The sequence below is a fragment of the Jaculus jaculus genome, chromosome 1, assembly GCF_020740685.1.
Source record: "Jaculus jaculus isolate mJacJac1 chromosome 1, mJacJac1.mat.Y.cur, whole genome shotgun sequence".
Taxonomy (NCBI): domain Eukaryota; kingdom Metazoa; phylum Chordata; class Mammalia; order Rodentia; family Dipodidae; genus Jaculus; species Jaculus jaculus.
Window position 1 is genome coordinate 214,601,512 of NC_059102.1, and position 16,086 is coordinate 214,617,597.

Here is a 16,086-nt window from a genome sequence, read left to right on the forward strand (position 1 = left end):
TTTCAGGTAAGACATGTTACCACTGCAGGAGGCAGCTGCTACTCTTGGGGAAGTGGACCATTAAAATCCAGCTTTAGTGGGATTAGGGCTGTGAGGAATAAGAGGTCCATTCCAATCTATATTTGTACTTGCTACACGTGTATCTCCACTTTTAGAAGCTAAATGCATATAGTTTGTGTTCTGCCTCCTTCATATTATCTGAATGATATAAACAATACCATCTTTGGGAATAATAAAATTCAGAATCTAGACCCCTTGAATGAGCCAATGAATATCCTGTTTCCTTAGTCATAAAATATAACTCACATATAAACTAAGCTCATATTAAGAAAGTGAGTTCAGCAAACATTTGTGTGTTTATCTTACATTTGCATTTATGGCATGCCTTCCTAAGTAATGGGAACTGACACCAACTGTCCATTGTGTGGGAGGGTTCAGGCAGAAGTGAAGAGGACTAGTAGGGCTTGCACCTTACCTGTCTACTCCATCACCTGGGGGAATCCTTCTTTTTTTTCTGTCGCACAAGGAATACTTCTCTCCCAATTGCAGTCATCTGGTCATGTTTTATGGACAGTGATACTCAGTAAATTCCTGTACTTGGAAATGAGTAGATAGGATGTAACAGGCACTTCTCTAAAACTTGGGTGAATCTGGAGTACTACTTAACACTATCATAGAAGAATTTGAATTAATTATGAAGCTGACTCAACATATCATATTTAGCATTCTGTTGATTAAATGTCAGGTCATCAGGAATATGAAGCCTGGTGGCTGCTACAGGGCTTTTCCTTGTTGTCCATGTGCTTTATAAGAAAAATGATTTTAAAGTTCCTTGAATATTCAGTTCTCTGTGACTAAAAATAAACTGATTTCTCTTTGGTGGTTCCCTTGGTCACTGCTATTTTTAAGGGTTTGTTTCTTTGTCTTCTAACCATATTGCTTACTATCCTTCTAGACTTTATATTCAGACACCATTCCTGAAGATGTGCTTCCTGGGAAGTTGATCATGCAGGTCTCTGCTACCGACGCAGATATCCGTTCCAATGCCGAAATCACTTATGCTTTATTTGGTTCAGGTGCAGAAAAATTCAGACTAACACCAGACACTGGTAATGACTAAGTTATGGACAAATTTAATTGTATATTTCCAATAAAATCATGTATGTCAGTGACTTTAGATCACAGAATTTGAATTTTTTTTTACTCTGATGCTATGGAATTGACATCTTTTAGATATCGGAAAGCAATGTCATATACATAATTTGGATTTATATAGCTTACTTGAACTAAAAAATTTTTAATGTAGAAGTTTATACAATTTCTTTTAAAAGTCTCATAGAGAGCTGGAGAGATGGCTTAGCGGTTAAACATTTTCCTGTGAAGCCTAAGGACTCCGGTTCGAGGCTCAATTCCCCAGGACCCACGTTAGCCAGATGCACAGAGGGCACATGCATCTGGAGTTCATCTGCAGTGGCTGGAGGCCCTGGCACACCCATTCTCTCTCTCTCGCTCACTTTGCTTCTTTCTCTCTGTCTTTTGCTCTCAAATAAATAAATAAAACTTTTAAAAAGAGTATTTATTGAATTTCTGAGCATAAGTTTAGGTTAGCATTTTTCAAAATTAAAAGTGATTCCTGATGTTTACTCATCTTCAGACTTTTAAATTTGCAAACTCAGCTGTTTTTCTTCATATACATGGTATGTAACACAAAAAGGCCTTGTCTTCAGACCTCCATAACTCCATAACTCCAGAACTAACATCTGGCAGGGCTTGCAAACTTGGAACGTTGTGTTCATGTACTCATGTTAAAATTTTCCTCTAGATGAAAGTAATTTAGATTTTAAACTTGGAGGATTAAAAGGGATGATGGACAGTTACAGTTAACATCTGGTTTCCAGTGAGCCCATTTCCATTTTTTCTTAGGTGAACTGACAACCTTCGCCCCCCTTGACCGCGAGGAGCAGGCAGTGTATAATTTTCTGGTTAAGGCCACGGACGGAGGCGGGAGATCCTGTCAAGCCACTGTTGTGCTCACGTTAGAGGATGTGAATGACAATGCCCCCGAGTTCACTGCTGATCCCTACACCATCACTGTGTTTGAAAACACAGAACCTGGCACGCTGCTGGCCAGAGTGCAGGCCACAGATGCTGATGCAGGTATCCTTGGCCATTGTTGTGGGATATATCTACAGCAATGCCTGTTTAACCTCCTTACCTCATATGTGTGGCATAGCTCATTGCTGTCGTAGGTTAACTGCATCATTTGTAATATATGTTTGAAGTCTCCAAATTGCACCCAATGGAAGGCTGTGCTGTGGTGTTGCTACAATTCTGATCATTGAGTTCAGTAAACTAAATTGTTTTTTCTCTTTTTTCCCCAGTATTGAAATTGAACTAAAAACTTTCACATCCTAGGCAGGCACTTTGGCAACCTAAGCACACCCCATCTTCTTAAGGTGTTACTTTATGAATAATGCATTAGTGTCATAAATGACAATCCCACAGAAACAAGTACTATGTTGTTACCATTTCACAAATCCTTGAAATCCTTCTTAGGAGAAACTAATGATATGTAGTCATAGCATTTTGATAATAAAGAATAAAATGACTATTGACACATACTAATATTGAAGAATTAAAAATATAAAAAACATTACTTTTCAAATAATTCTTAGTTACTAAAGAAAAGATAATACTAAAATAGATTTCATTTTAAAGAGGCCCATTGAATAATGTAGTCTCCTATGTACAATATCCTCAAAAGCCAGACATGTCTGAAATTATTTTAGTTCATACATATCAGAAGTTTTAAATATTGTCCATAGCATTTTACTTCATGTGCCGCATGTTGTTGGACTTGTTTATTTTGTTATTTGTAACATAAACCTGATGCTATTTCATGTTCTGACAGGACTGAACCGAAAGATTTCCTACTCACTGGTTGACTCTGCTGATAGACAGTTCTCTATTAATGAATTTTCTGGAATTATTCAATTAGAAAAGCCATTGGATAGAGAACTACAGGCAGTCTATACTCTTACTTTGAAAGCTGTGGATCATGGACTGCCAAGAAGGTTAACAGCTACTGGCACTGTGGTAGTATCAGTTCTTGATATAAACGACAACCCTCCTGTGTTTGAGTACCGTGAGTATGGTGCCACAGTGTCTGAAGACATTCTTATTGGCACAGAAGTTCTTCAAGTCTATGCGGCCAGTCGGGATATTGAAGCAAATGCAGAAATCACTTACTCCATAATAAGCGGAAACGAGCATGGAAAATTCAGTATAGATTCTAAGACAGGTAATGTCCCATGATAGAGGAAAAGCCTGTATTCACTTGGAAACTTGATTTGTCTAGCACTTTAACTCATGGAGAGTATTGGGTAACATATTATTGATAGGTGCTTTAAAAGGTAAAATTCAAGTTTTCTTTTTATTGCCTAAAGCAGGATTGATAGTGCTCTATACACTTCTTAATATAAAAGATTTATGGCCTTTCCATTGTAAACTACAAGCAGATTCAATTAAAATAGGAAACTAAAGATTTTCACTCCAGCTTTTCAGTCATGAGGTAAAGTGTCCCAGGTTCGTAACAATGAGAAGCATGGTAGTAATGACCTTGTATATTTATTCCTTTCATCCCCAGTACCAGGGGAATATGAAGTGTGAAAAAGAGGAGGAGACTACAATGCATAAAATTTAATTTTTTTAAGTTATTAAAATTTTTTGCAAATTGACAGTAATAAAAATTAGAAACTGGTGGGGAAAGAAATTTAAATGTTATAAGGAATGTCAAGAAAATAAAGGAAATAAACAGGCATCTAGAAGTGGGTAAATTCATAATCTTTAATGATTGAATTTAGAAATTAGAAAACATACAGAAGTATTAAGTCAACTTTTGAAATGAGAACTAAGTTTGCTTAAAAGTATGAACTGTTTGTAATCACAAAGGAATTTTGATTCTCCATACAGGAGCCATATTTATCATTGACAACCTGGATTATGAAAGCTCCCATGAGTATTACCTGACAGTAGAAGCCACTGATGGAGGCACACCTTCATTAAGTGATGTGGCAACTGTGAACGTCAATGTCACAGATATCAATGACAACACCCCAGAGTTCAGCCAAGACACCTACACAGCAGTGGTCAGTGAAGATGCAGTCCTTGAGCAGTCTGTCATTATGGTATGTAATTCCTGTTTAAGCTTCGTTTCTTTTGGATCTTTGAGGAATTTTTAGCAAACTGAGTCATATCATGAGAGTCTTCAAGCTCAGTGGTAGAGCACTCACCTAATATGTGTGAGGCCACAGGTCCTGTGTGCTCAGCACTGCGAAAGCATTAAGTCTTTTGTTAAAGTGATTAGTGACTTTTAACTGCATTACATTAGCGAATCCTCAATACTTGAATCCCTCCCTTTTATCTCCTCATGAGTGATGTTTTCTAGGTTGTGGCTGACGATGCTGATGGGCCTTCAAACAGCCATATTCACTACTCAATTATAGAAGGCAATCAAGGAAGTCCATTTTCAATCGACCCTGTCCACGGAGAAGTGAAAGTAACCAAGCCTCTAGACCGGGAATCAGTAAGTGGCAAATTTGATGTAGACTGTTGACGAAGCACCTAATCAATAAAATTCCTTGTGCTCATATCTGCTTCATGTAGCATGAGCTGCAAAAAGGGCATGACCTGCCTCTTCTGGCAGTTGATAGGCAAGATGTAAACACTTCATCAGCAATTAATTAAAGTTTCACTTACTTAATTTTTGTCCTGATGTTTCTGAGAGTTTAGGAAGCAGGACTCTTGGGCTTTAGATTAATTTTAAAGTAAGGTCTTGCTTTATATCCCAGGCTGGCCTCAAACTCAAGATCCTTTTGCCCCTGCTGAATTACAGGTGTATGCCACCAAATCTAGCAAAGCTTAATATTTTTGATAAAGAACTCAGATCCTCTGATACACTGATGTCCATTGTAAGATAGCAGAGGTGATACGAAGTTTTCCACATTAATTTATTGTCATCTTAAAAAATCAGTGGCCTCTAGTGTATTACTTGGGGTTTAGTCTGCTTTTTAGTGTCTGTCACCATTCACTCTAAAGGAACCTAACCAGGGAACCACCCTAAGAATACTCTCCTATCTCAGTTGACTATTTCGTTTGCAAGAGGCTATAAAGATTATTGTGAGCTAAATATAATCTAAGTATGAAATTGAGGGGGACAGTGATCCAATATGACCTGAAGTATTGGAAATAAGTCAGTACTCAAGGGTAAGAGATAGTTCATGTATCTTTCTCACTGTGAGCAAGATGTGGGCATCCAAAGAAGATGCCCTTGGGCTAGAGAGATGGCTTAGCAGTTGAGGCGCTTGCCTGCAAAGCCAGAGGACCCAGATTTGATTCCCTGAGACCCTTGTAAGCCAGATGGCTAAAGTGGCACATATGTCTGGAGTTTGTTTGGAGCAGCTGGAGGCCCTGGCACGCCCATCTCTATCTGCCTGCCTCTCTCCCTTTCTCTCTCTCTGTCTCTCTTTCTCTCTCTGTCTCTTTGCCTCTTTCATATAAATAAAAGTAACAAAATATTTTAAAAGTTTAAAAAACGAGAGATGATGCCCTCAATGTCATTACAAAACAACAGAATTTGCTGTACATTTTTAAGGATAAAGTAATTTAATAAGTTGCTTCTGAGTGATATTGGAGAATCTGATGATTATGGATAATTTTTTTGGTTGAAAAAGCAGTACAGTCGTCTGTAGTTTCAGAACTCCTCCAGACACAGAATTCAGGAACTGATGACAGTTACCTGTGGTTGATTTGCCTTGGGATAACAAATGGGCATTCTTGCTTTTCCCAAAAAAGATTTCAGGTTACACTCTCACAGTACAAGCTTCTGATAACGGCAGTCCACCTAGAGTCAACATAACCACGGTGAACATCGATGTGTCTGATGTCAATGACAATGCTCCAGTCTTCTCCAAGGGCAACTACAGTGTCATTGTCCAGGTAAGCTTAATGCTGAGGGAGGGGCTTGAAGCTCCTCCTGCAGTCAGCTCTTTCCCTGGCCTCTGCCACTGGCTTAAAATATCTCTCTTTTCCAATGACTGTTCTAGAAAGAACTGGGTAAAGATTAAATATCCTGTAAGTATTATAGGAGAAGCATTTGCAAGATACAGCTAAGCTTTGAACTTGCCTCTTTCTCTGCTCTGACTTGTAAGATATTTCCATTGTCCTGTGACTAGTAAGAACTTTTCAGATCTAAATATTCTGCAGCTGATACTTCTCCTACCCTTCCTCCTTTGCCTTTGTCTTTTCTTCCTACTCTCTTTCACAACCTCCAGTTCTCCTATTCTTTCTTCATCTTGTCCCCTTGTGTCCATCCCTATTGTCACTCCTACCACTCTACAAACTTTTTCTCACACCCTTCCTCTTCCCCAAATACCACCCTTGCCACTCTGCCATTCTCTTCATGTCACATGGTCTAGCAATAAGGTTTTGCTTCCTATATGTTATTTGTTATAAAAAGTTTCATGTATCTTACCAGATTGAGTTGTGATGAAGGGTTTTTTTTTTTAAGTTTATTTATTTATTTGCAAGCAGAGAAAGAGGAGAAAAACAGAGAGAATGGCCTGCTAGGGCCTGTAGCTGCTGCAAATGAAGTCCAGATGCATACACTACTTTGTGCACCTGGTTTTATGTGGATACTGGTGAGTTGAACTCAGGTTGTTAGGCTCTGCAGGCAAGTTCCTTAACCACTGAGACATCTCTCCAGCGCAGTCAAAACGTTTTTGTTCTGTCTGAATCTTGTGTAGGAAAACAAGCCAGTGGGTTTCAGTGTGCTACAGCTGGAGGTGACAGACAAGGACTCTTCTCACAATGGTCCACCCTTCTTCTTCACAATTGTGAGTGGAAACGATGACAAAGCATTTGAAGTGAACCAGCAAGGAGTCCTCCTGACAGCAGCTGTCATACAGAGGAAAGTGAAGGAACATTACTTCCTACATGTAAAGGTATTCAAGTCTTGCTTCATGACTTACTGACTATGGATTGTTAGAGGAACTACTTGGCTATTATCTTTGTATATTTGAACAGTTCATATTTTTGTGGAAAAACAAAAACATACACAATTTGTTTTTGCCATGCCTTTGTTTTTGTTACACTCTACTTTGAGGGGCTCACTTATCCACTGTGTTGCTTTGTTAGAGATGATGATAGAACTCAGTTATCATAGGAATTAGAGAAAGGCCTGTGATGAAGTTTCTCACAGAGAAAGGGATATCTAGCGCTTGATGTATTTGCAGAACTTGAACAAAGTAAATGCACTTTTACTAAGAACTTGTTAATAATGACAAAAGTAACTTCTGTTTCTTGTAGGTGGCAGATAATGGAAAGCCTCAGCTGTCATCTTTGACACATATTGATATTAGAGTTATTGAGGAGAGCATCCATCCTCCTGCCATTTTGCCTCTAGAGATTTTCATCACTACTTTTGGAGAGGAGTACTCAGGTGGGGTCATTGGGAAGATACATGCTACGGACCAAGACGTGTATGACACGTTAACGTACAGTCTTGATCCCCACATGGACAACTTGTTCTCTGTGTCTAGCACAGGGGGTAAGGTGATCGCACACAAAAAACTGGATATAGGCCAGTACCTTCTTAATGTCAGTGTAACGGATGGGAAATTTACAACAGTGGCTGACATCACGGTGCATATCAAACAGATTACTCAAGAGATACTGAATCACACGGTCACTATTCGTTTTGCCAATCTCACTCCAGAAGAATTTGTCGGTGACTATTGGCGCAACTTCCAGCGAGCTTTACGCAACATCTTGGGTGTGAGGAGGAATGATGTACAGATTGTCAGCTTGCAGCCTTCTGAGCCACATTCCCATCTGGATGTCTTACTTTTTGTGGAGAATTCAGGTAGTCCTCAGGTTTCAACACAACTTCTGCACAAGATTAATTCTTCTGTGGCTGACATTGAGGATATCATTGGTGTTAGGATACTGGATGTGTTCCAGAAACTCTGTGCAGGACTGGATTGCCCTTGGAAATTCTGTAATGAGAAGGTATCTGTGGATGAAAATGTTATGTCAACACATAGCACAGCTAGACTGAGTTTTGTAACTCCCCGTCACCATAGAACAGCTGTGTGTCTCTGCAGAGGTAAGAGTGCATGTGCATATGGAGATGGGTGGTGATAAGGAACATTTAGTTAAAAAGCTAAATTGAGGACTGCAAGCTCAAGACCAGCCTGGGCTATAGATCGAGTCAAGGCCAATGTAAGCAACTATTTAATGGGACCCTATTTCAGAAAAAAGTGAAAAGAAGACTGGGTATAGCTCAGTAGTAAACCCTGGGTTCAACCGCCAGTATCATAAAAACAAACAAAAAATTCACAATGGACATTGGACTTGGATAGCTATAAAGATTCTTTCCTGAAATTTTTGTTTACTCCCTTTTCTTCCTCTTTTAACACAATATCAAGAGGGTACTTGCCCATCTGTTCACCACGGGTGTGAAGAACATCCCTGCCCTGCAGGATCTGAGTGTGTTGATGACCCCAGAGAGGAGAAGTACACATGTGTATGTCCTGGTAGCAGGTTTGGTCAGTGCCCAGGTGAGTTTGATAGCCAGTCAGAAGTTCATTTCAAAAAATCACTTCCAGTGTTTGAAATGGTATACAGGTGTTTAATAAGTTAAATGCAGAGAATAGATAGAGAATGTCAGTGGTCATGCTCCTTCCTGAGCTGTCTAGTGCTCCTTCTGTCATCAGTGCCCAGGCAAACTTCAGATCTTTGTTTTGGTCACCCTCTTTCTTATTTTGTATCTCCTGCAGTCTCAACATCTTGCTTTGTTCCTCTAATTAATAGCATGCTTGTTAGTTAATAGTTAAGGGCATGCTTTTAACCAGTCCATGTAAGTGACAGTGTTTTAAATAGTTGAACCAAAATTTAGTCACCATTGTCTTTATGTATAGAGAGTCCAATTGTTATATTTCTTTTCTATTAAAAGTCTTTGGGTTGAACAGATGATTTAGCAGTTAAGTTGCTTGCCTACAAAGCCTAAGGACCCAGGTTTGATAGCCCAGTGCCCATATAAAGCCAGATGCACAAGGTGGCATATGCATCTGGAGTTTGTTTTCAGTGGCTGGAGGCCTGGCATGCCCATTCTCTCTCTCTGTGCCTCCTGCATTTCTCTATCTCAAATAAATAAATATTTTAAAAATCCTTATATATGTCTGTTTCAGTAGAATATAAACCTGAATCTGTCATATAAAAAATTAAATATATTTGAAATTTTAATCATTCCATTATTTTAACTCCCCAAACTTTTATACCAGTTCCTGTTTTTCCCAGGCATGTGCAAAGGTCTTATTCCTCAATCTCCATTATGGATAGTTTTCAATTAAACATATTCCATCTTAAATTTTACCACTCTGGCTAATTTTGAAAGTTATGCTTCCATCAGTCTGTTCCTATGTTTTCTGTTCCTATGGCATGCCTATTTCTATTTATAGTGCTTGATTGTCTGTTTCTTACTATCAATTCAGGTATATTAACATACTTTTATTGAAATTTCCCCTCTGTTATTAATCTTTGATTTTGCTAAATGTATTTTTTCATTTTGAAATTTAATTTTTATTTAGTCAGTTCTGAATAGCTTAATTTTCTCTAGAGTTTGATATAATTTTCATCTTTGAGGAATGAAAATTGTTTTATGTTTTGCTTGAGAAGGCACCTTGAGGGTCTGTAAATATTTTCTGAAATTATATCTAATAATTTGTACTGAATATTTTTATATGTAGTTTTGTCATTTTAGAATTTATTTTCTCTGATACTGTAGCCTGTTAGTCTCTTCCAGGTAGAGAGCCTTTTTGCTATGCTGTTTATTAAATAAAGTAGATAAACATTTTCCTAAACTCTGTGTCTTTGGGATAAAATCATACTTTAAAAGTACACTTAAATTTGGTCTTATGTAATTATTCTGCTATGATTCACAGGGACCTCATCCATAACATTCACTGGAAACAGCTTTGTGAAGTACCATCTCATGGAAAATGAAAACAAACTTGAGATGAAATTGACAATGAGGCTCCGGACCTATTCCACCCATGCAGTTGTAATGTATGCTCGAGGGACTGACTACAGTATCTTAGAGGTATGTGCTCATAACATTTTTGTACCTCAGATTGGGGTAAACTTTAAACATAAGGTCCATCTTATATTCTTTTTAAATTTATTTTTATTATTAGATATGGACATATTTTGTATGTAAACATCACATATTGGTACCATTCTTTCCTCCTCTCTGCCCCTTTCCTAAAGAGGCCTTCCTCATTGGGGATGCAGGTCAACCCCATAAGGATTGTGGGAGAGGGAGAGGCAATGTCTCTGTGCAAAGTGACCCAACTTGTGGCTCTAACAATCTTTCTGCCCCCTTTTCTGCAAAATTCCCTAAGCCATGCTGGGAGCATTTTAATTCTATGTCAATGACAGACACTTAGGAGCATCTGGATCTCGGGTTTGATAGGTGTTGAGTATCCTCAGTTTCTTTCTCCATCATCCATATGCTGATAATCAGCTTAAGTAAGAAAGCACCACTCTTGCTCATTTCCCCAGTTCCTCTGTAGTTTCATCTGGGGCCAGGGCGGAGTACACCGGGTTATCTTCTCAGGTTCAGTTCTCATCTGAAAAAAGAGAAGCAGATTCTCCAATGGAGAGCAAAGTCAGTGCTGGTTAAATGGGTTAATCATTATTAATTAAGAAAAAATTAAAAGTGTTTAGACACACTTACAGTCTAAGGTTAGTGGGAGCTTGACAATGAAAATCAAAATCATTATCTGGATATGATTGTGACTTGTTTCCCAGTTCTAGATATGGTTTCCTTTCCACTGAGCAGATCTGTTAGCCAGTCCAAGAGCAGTTGGTTACCCACCATGGTTGTGGGCCACTATGGCACTTGTGTGAGCATCACATCAAGTTGGTTGCTTCTGAGTCACTTAGACTTTTAGTTGTTCGGACCGATGTTGGTCACTTTCCCCCAGTAGCTCATATAGCACCTTCTAGCACTAAATGGGGTGATTATCTGAGGATTGGCTCTCCTATAGATTCTAACCAGGTCTCTCCATGGTCCATGCCAACAGTGTTTGGTGTCTTCAGCTGTAGCGTCTTATCATTAACCTCTCTTGGATAATCAAGTGCTCTGACAGAAGTCTATCTTGTTTGTTTTGGGACATCTAGTAGGTTTCTTTGATCAACACCTCATTGTGGATGCAGACCATATCCTGATACAGGGAATTACAGGCCAGCATCAAGGGAAAAGAAAAAAGAAAAAACATTTCCCTAATTGTTAGCGATATTGAACATTTTCTTAAGTGTGTGTTAGCTATTTACAATTCTTCCTCTGAGAACTCCCTATTTAGTTCTTTGTCACACTTTTGCAGTGGGTTGTTTGATTTTGTTATATTATTTAGTTTTTTGAGTTCTGTGTAGATTCCTGATATTACATTTCTATCAGTGGCATAGCTGGCAAAGATTTTTTCCCATTCAGTGGGTAATCTGTTGGCTCTGCTTCCGGTATGTTTGTCTGTGTAATAGCTTTTTAGCTTCAAGAGGTACCATTGGTTGAGTGCTTTTTTTAATGTCCTTGGCTACTGCTGTTTTGTTCAGGAAGTCTTTTCCCAATCCTATATCATGGAGAGTGCTTCCTATTCTTTCTTCCTGCAGGTGAAGAGTTTCAGGTCTTATATTGAGGTCTTTAATCCATTTGAACTTGATTTATCTCAGTACCATGCTGTTTTTGTCACTGTGGCTTTGTATTTTAGCTTTAGATTGGGTATGGTGATACCACCAGAGGTGTTTCTTTTGCTGAGGATACGTTTGGATATCCAAGACCTTCTGCCATTCCATATGAATTTTGAGATCATTTTTTCACTCTTGGTGAAGAATGATGTTGGTATTGCATTAAATCTGTATATTCCTTTTGCTAGAATTGTCATTTTCACAATATTAATTCTACCTATCCAGGAGCATGAGAGGTCTTTCTATCTTCTTGAGTCCTCCTGTCTTTCTTTCTTGAGTGTGTTTATATTTTTATTATATATAGTTATTGCATATCCTTTGTTATTGTTATTCTAAGGTATTTATTTTGTTGTTTGATACTGAAAACGGGACCTACTCACTGATTTCTTTCTCTGTATATTTGTCCTTTGCATATAGAAAAGCTACTCATTTTTGTGCATTAATTTTGTATCCTGCCACTTTGCTGAAAGAATTTATCACCTTTAGAAGTTTTGGGATGGAGACTTTTGGGTCACTTATATATAGGATCATGTCATCTGCAAATAGGGCTAACTTCACTTCTTCCTGTCCAATTTGAATCTCTTTTATTTCTTTCTCCTGTCTTACTCCTTGGGCTACTACTCCTAGTACTATGTTGAAGAGCCTTGGTGAGTATGGGCACCCCTCTCTTGTTCCTGAGAGTTCCTGAGAAACTCCTTGAGTTTCTCTCCATTAAGTATTATTTGGGCTTTAGGAGCTTTATATTTATATAGCCCTGATTGTATTGAGATACAAATCCTGCATGCCTATTCTTGCCAGTATTTTGATCATGAATTGATGTTGTATTTTGTCAAAGGCCTTCTCTGCATCAATTGAGATGATAATGTGGTTCTTATGGTTCAGTTTATTTATGTGGTATATTACATTGGCTGATTTCTATATGTTAAGCCATCCCTGCATCTGGGATTAAGCCTACTTGATAAAGATGGATAATGAGTAGTGTGTGTGTGTGTGTGTGTGTGGTTTTTTTTTGAGGTAGGTTCTCGCTATAGCCCAGGCCGACTTGGAATTCACCGTGTAGTCTCAGGGTGGCCTCGAACTCACAGTGATCCTCCTGCCTCTGCCTCCCAAGTGCTTGGATTAAAGGCATGCACCACCATGCCCTGATTGAATAATGCTTTTGATGTGTTTTTGAATTCGGTTTGCAAGGGTTATATTCAGGATCTTTGCATCTAAATTCATCAGTGATAAAGGCCTGTTTCATCTGTGTCTGGTATTGGTATTAAGGTGATCCTAGCTTTATAAAAGGAGTCAAGGAGGATTCCCTGGACCCGATTATGCAGAATAGTTTGAGAACAATTGGTTTTGGTTTTTCTATGAGGGTTTGATAGAATTCAGCTGAGAAGCCCTCTGGTCCTGGACTTTTCTTTTTGTTGAAGTTTTTGATTACCTTTTCAATCTCCATGGATGTGATTTAGGTTTGTTTACAAGATTAATCTGCTGTTGTTATGCCCAGTACTCGGAGCCCCCAGTGACCACCAAGAAGAGCCAAACACGTATGCAAAGGCAAGGAGCTTTATTTCAGGCTTAAGCTCGGACTCTTGACTTCACCCACACAGTGGATCCGTACAAGAGCCCTGAGCAGCAGGGGGGCAGGTTTTTTATAGGGATTTGAACAAAGAAGTAGGGGAATGATTACATGATTGGTAGATTTAAGTAGTAACTGTACTTGTATTTTTCTGATAGGCTTAGGATGCTGGGGGGCAGAGCTGGTGGGCAGGGGCTAGGGGAATTTCAAGCAGATTAGGTAACCTTTATTGTGATTGGCTGTGTGTGCTTGAGGAACTTAAGCAACTTGTCTTATGACTATAGAAATGTACGGCATAAACAATTTGTGATCTTTTTTCAGTAACTGTTAAATTCTTATTTAAACCTTTCTGGGAAACAGAAACTTAGGCCTGCTGGTGACTCTGAAACCTGTCATGGCATTCCTCAGGTTCCTGAGTCCTTCACCCTGAGTTTAGTTTTAATAGGTGGTGTGAATCTAGTAATTAATCCATTCCAGATTATTTAATTTTGTGGAGTAGAGGTTTTGGAAGTATGCTATAATGATTCTTCTGTCTGTAGTGATCTCTCCTTTTTCATTTCTCATTTTGTTAACTTGTGACTTCTCTTTTTTTTTTTTTTCCTTGATCAGTTTAGCCAGGGGTTTCTCAATCTTGTTTATTTTTTCAAAGACCTGGTCTTCATTTCATCAGTTTTTTTTTTTAATTTCTCAGTTTCCAATTCATAATTTCTGCTGTAATCTTAATTATTTCTTTCCATCTGGAGCTCATTGGGTTGGATCTTCTTGTTTTTCCAGCACCGTTAGTTATTGATTTGTGATCTCTCTGTAAGGCATTTAGGGCTATAAATTTTCCCCCATGACTGTCTTCATTGAGTTTTGGTAGATTGTGTTTTTATTATTATTCAATCATAGGAGTTTTGCAGTTTCTTTTTCTTTTTCTTTTTTTTTTTTTATTTCTTCCACAACCCATTCATTGTTTAAAAGCATGTTGCTTAGTCCCCAGGAATTGGTGGAGTTGTTGATGTGTCTCTTGTTAATTTCTAGCTTCCAAACATTGTGATCTGACATGATGTAGGAAATTACTTCAAATTTCCTGAATTTATGAAGCCATGCTTTATGGCCTAATATATGTTTAATTTTGGAGAAGGTTCCATGGTCTACTGTAAAGAATGTATATTCTGTAGAGTTGGGCTGGAAAGTTCTGTAGATAATCCATTAGGTTTAGTTGATCTATGATGTTGTTGAACTCTATTATTTCCCTGTTGATTTTCTGCTTGGATAATCTGCCTATTGATGATAGTGGAGTTTTGAAGTCTCTGACTATGATGGTGTTGGTGTTTATTTCTGTTTTATTGTTGAGTGCATTTTGTTTAATAAACTGTGATGCTCCTGTATTTGGTGCATAGATATTTATAATTCTGATGTGCTTATGTTGGATTATTCCCTTGATGGTAAGGAGTGGCCTTCTTTGTCCTTTTTGATTACTTTTGAAGTCTTTTTTATCAGATACTAATAAAGCAACACCCACTTGTTTTTTATTTCCATTTTCTTGGACTATCTTTTTCCAACCTTTCACCCTGAGGAGGTACCTGTGTTTAGTGGTGATGTGGGTTCTTGAAGAAAGCAGATAGAAGGGTCCAGTCTTTTGATCCGTCCTGATAACCTGCGTCTTTTGATGGGTGAGTTAAGACGATTATTATTTAAGGTTATTACTGTGATGTTTGAATTAATCCCCACCATGATGAGGTGTTTTATGAGGTTTGGTTATGTGTTACTGCTTTGAGCCTGGTTTATTTTGGTTATTGTGATCTTCTTGTTGGCTGTTGAGATTGGTTGTTTGACTGTCTGTGTGGAGTATGCCCTCAAGTTCTGTGTGGAGCATTCCTCAAATATTCTCAGTAGGTTTGACTTTGTGTTCATATAATCACAGAGTTGAGTCTTTTCATGGAAAGTTTTTCTTTCACCATCTATTATGAGGGATACTTCTGTTGGGTAAAGTAGCTTGGGTTGGAAGGGTTAGTTTTTCAGACTTTGAAGTGTTACATTCCAGACCCTTCTGGCTTTCAGGATTTCCATTGAGAAATCTAATGAGATTGCCTTTGTATTGCTGTGAAATGTTTCTTTCTTGCTGCTTTTTACACTCTCTTTGTTTACATTCGTAGGTTTAACTATGATATGTCTTGGAGAGTTCCTTCTTTGGTCCTGTCTGTTTGGTGTTCTGTGGACTTGTTGTATCTGGATGGACCTCTCTTTTGCAAGATTCGGAAAATTTTCTTCAATAATTTTGTTGAGTATGTTTTCTATGCCTCTGGTCTGGATTTCCTCTCCTTCTGGCATATCCAGATGCTTGGTCATTTGAGGGTGTCCCACAGTTCCTTTGTATTCTGTCCACTTGATTTTTTGAACTTGGCAATGTTGTTGGCCTCCCGATCAATATCTTCTGTCTTATCTTCCAGGTCAGAGGTTCTGTCTTCCACATGAGTAGCTGTGTTGGTGAGTGATTCTAGAGAGGTTTTTATAGTTTCTATTTGATTTGTGTTTTCTATTATGTTATTTTGTATAGTTTCCAGCTCTTTTTCCTGGTATGATTTCAATTCGAGGTCTGATTTTCTTGATGTTTCCTGTAGTTCATTCTTATATTTAATGAAGTCTTCATTAAGCTTAATCAACCAGTTGCTGAGGTCTTCCATTTCTTGACTTACTTTTGATTTATTCATATCACTTTGGGAGGTTCTAAC

The 16,086-nt window shown here is 38.3% G+C and overlaps 1 protein-coding gene across 6 annotated transcripts in view; it reads left to right on the forward strand.

Moving 5' to 3' along the window:
- Positions 1-16,086, forward strand: part of Fat1 (FAT atypical cadherin 1) — a 130,386-nt gene that overhangs the window by 99,848 nt on the left and 14,452 nt on the right. For all 6 annotated transcript variants that reach the window (XM_045146498.1, XM_045146504.1, XM_045146506.1 and 3 more), the window contains 10 exons: positions 956-1,109; positions 1,924-2,157; positions 2,912-3,301; positions 3,973-4,187; positions 4,448-4,585; positions 5,854-5,997; positions 6,804-7,001; positions 7,366-8,164; positions 8,487-8,618; positions 10,002-10,159. In XM_045146498.1, coding sequence (XP_045002433.1) covers positions 956-1,109; positions 1,924-2,157; positions 2,912-3,301; positions 3,973-4,187; positions 4,448-4,585; positions 5,854-5,997; positions 6,804-7,001; positions 7,366-8,164; positions 8,487-8,618; positions 10,002-10,159 — 2,562 coding nt within the window. The remainder of the gene's footprint in view (positions 1-955; positions 1,110-1,923; positions 2,158-2,911; positions 3,302-3,972; positions 4,188-4,447; positions 4,586-5,853; positions 5,998-6,803; positions 7,002-7,365; positions 8,165-8,486; positions 8,619-10,001; positions 10,160-16,086) is intronic.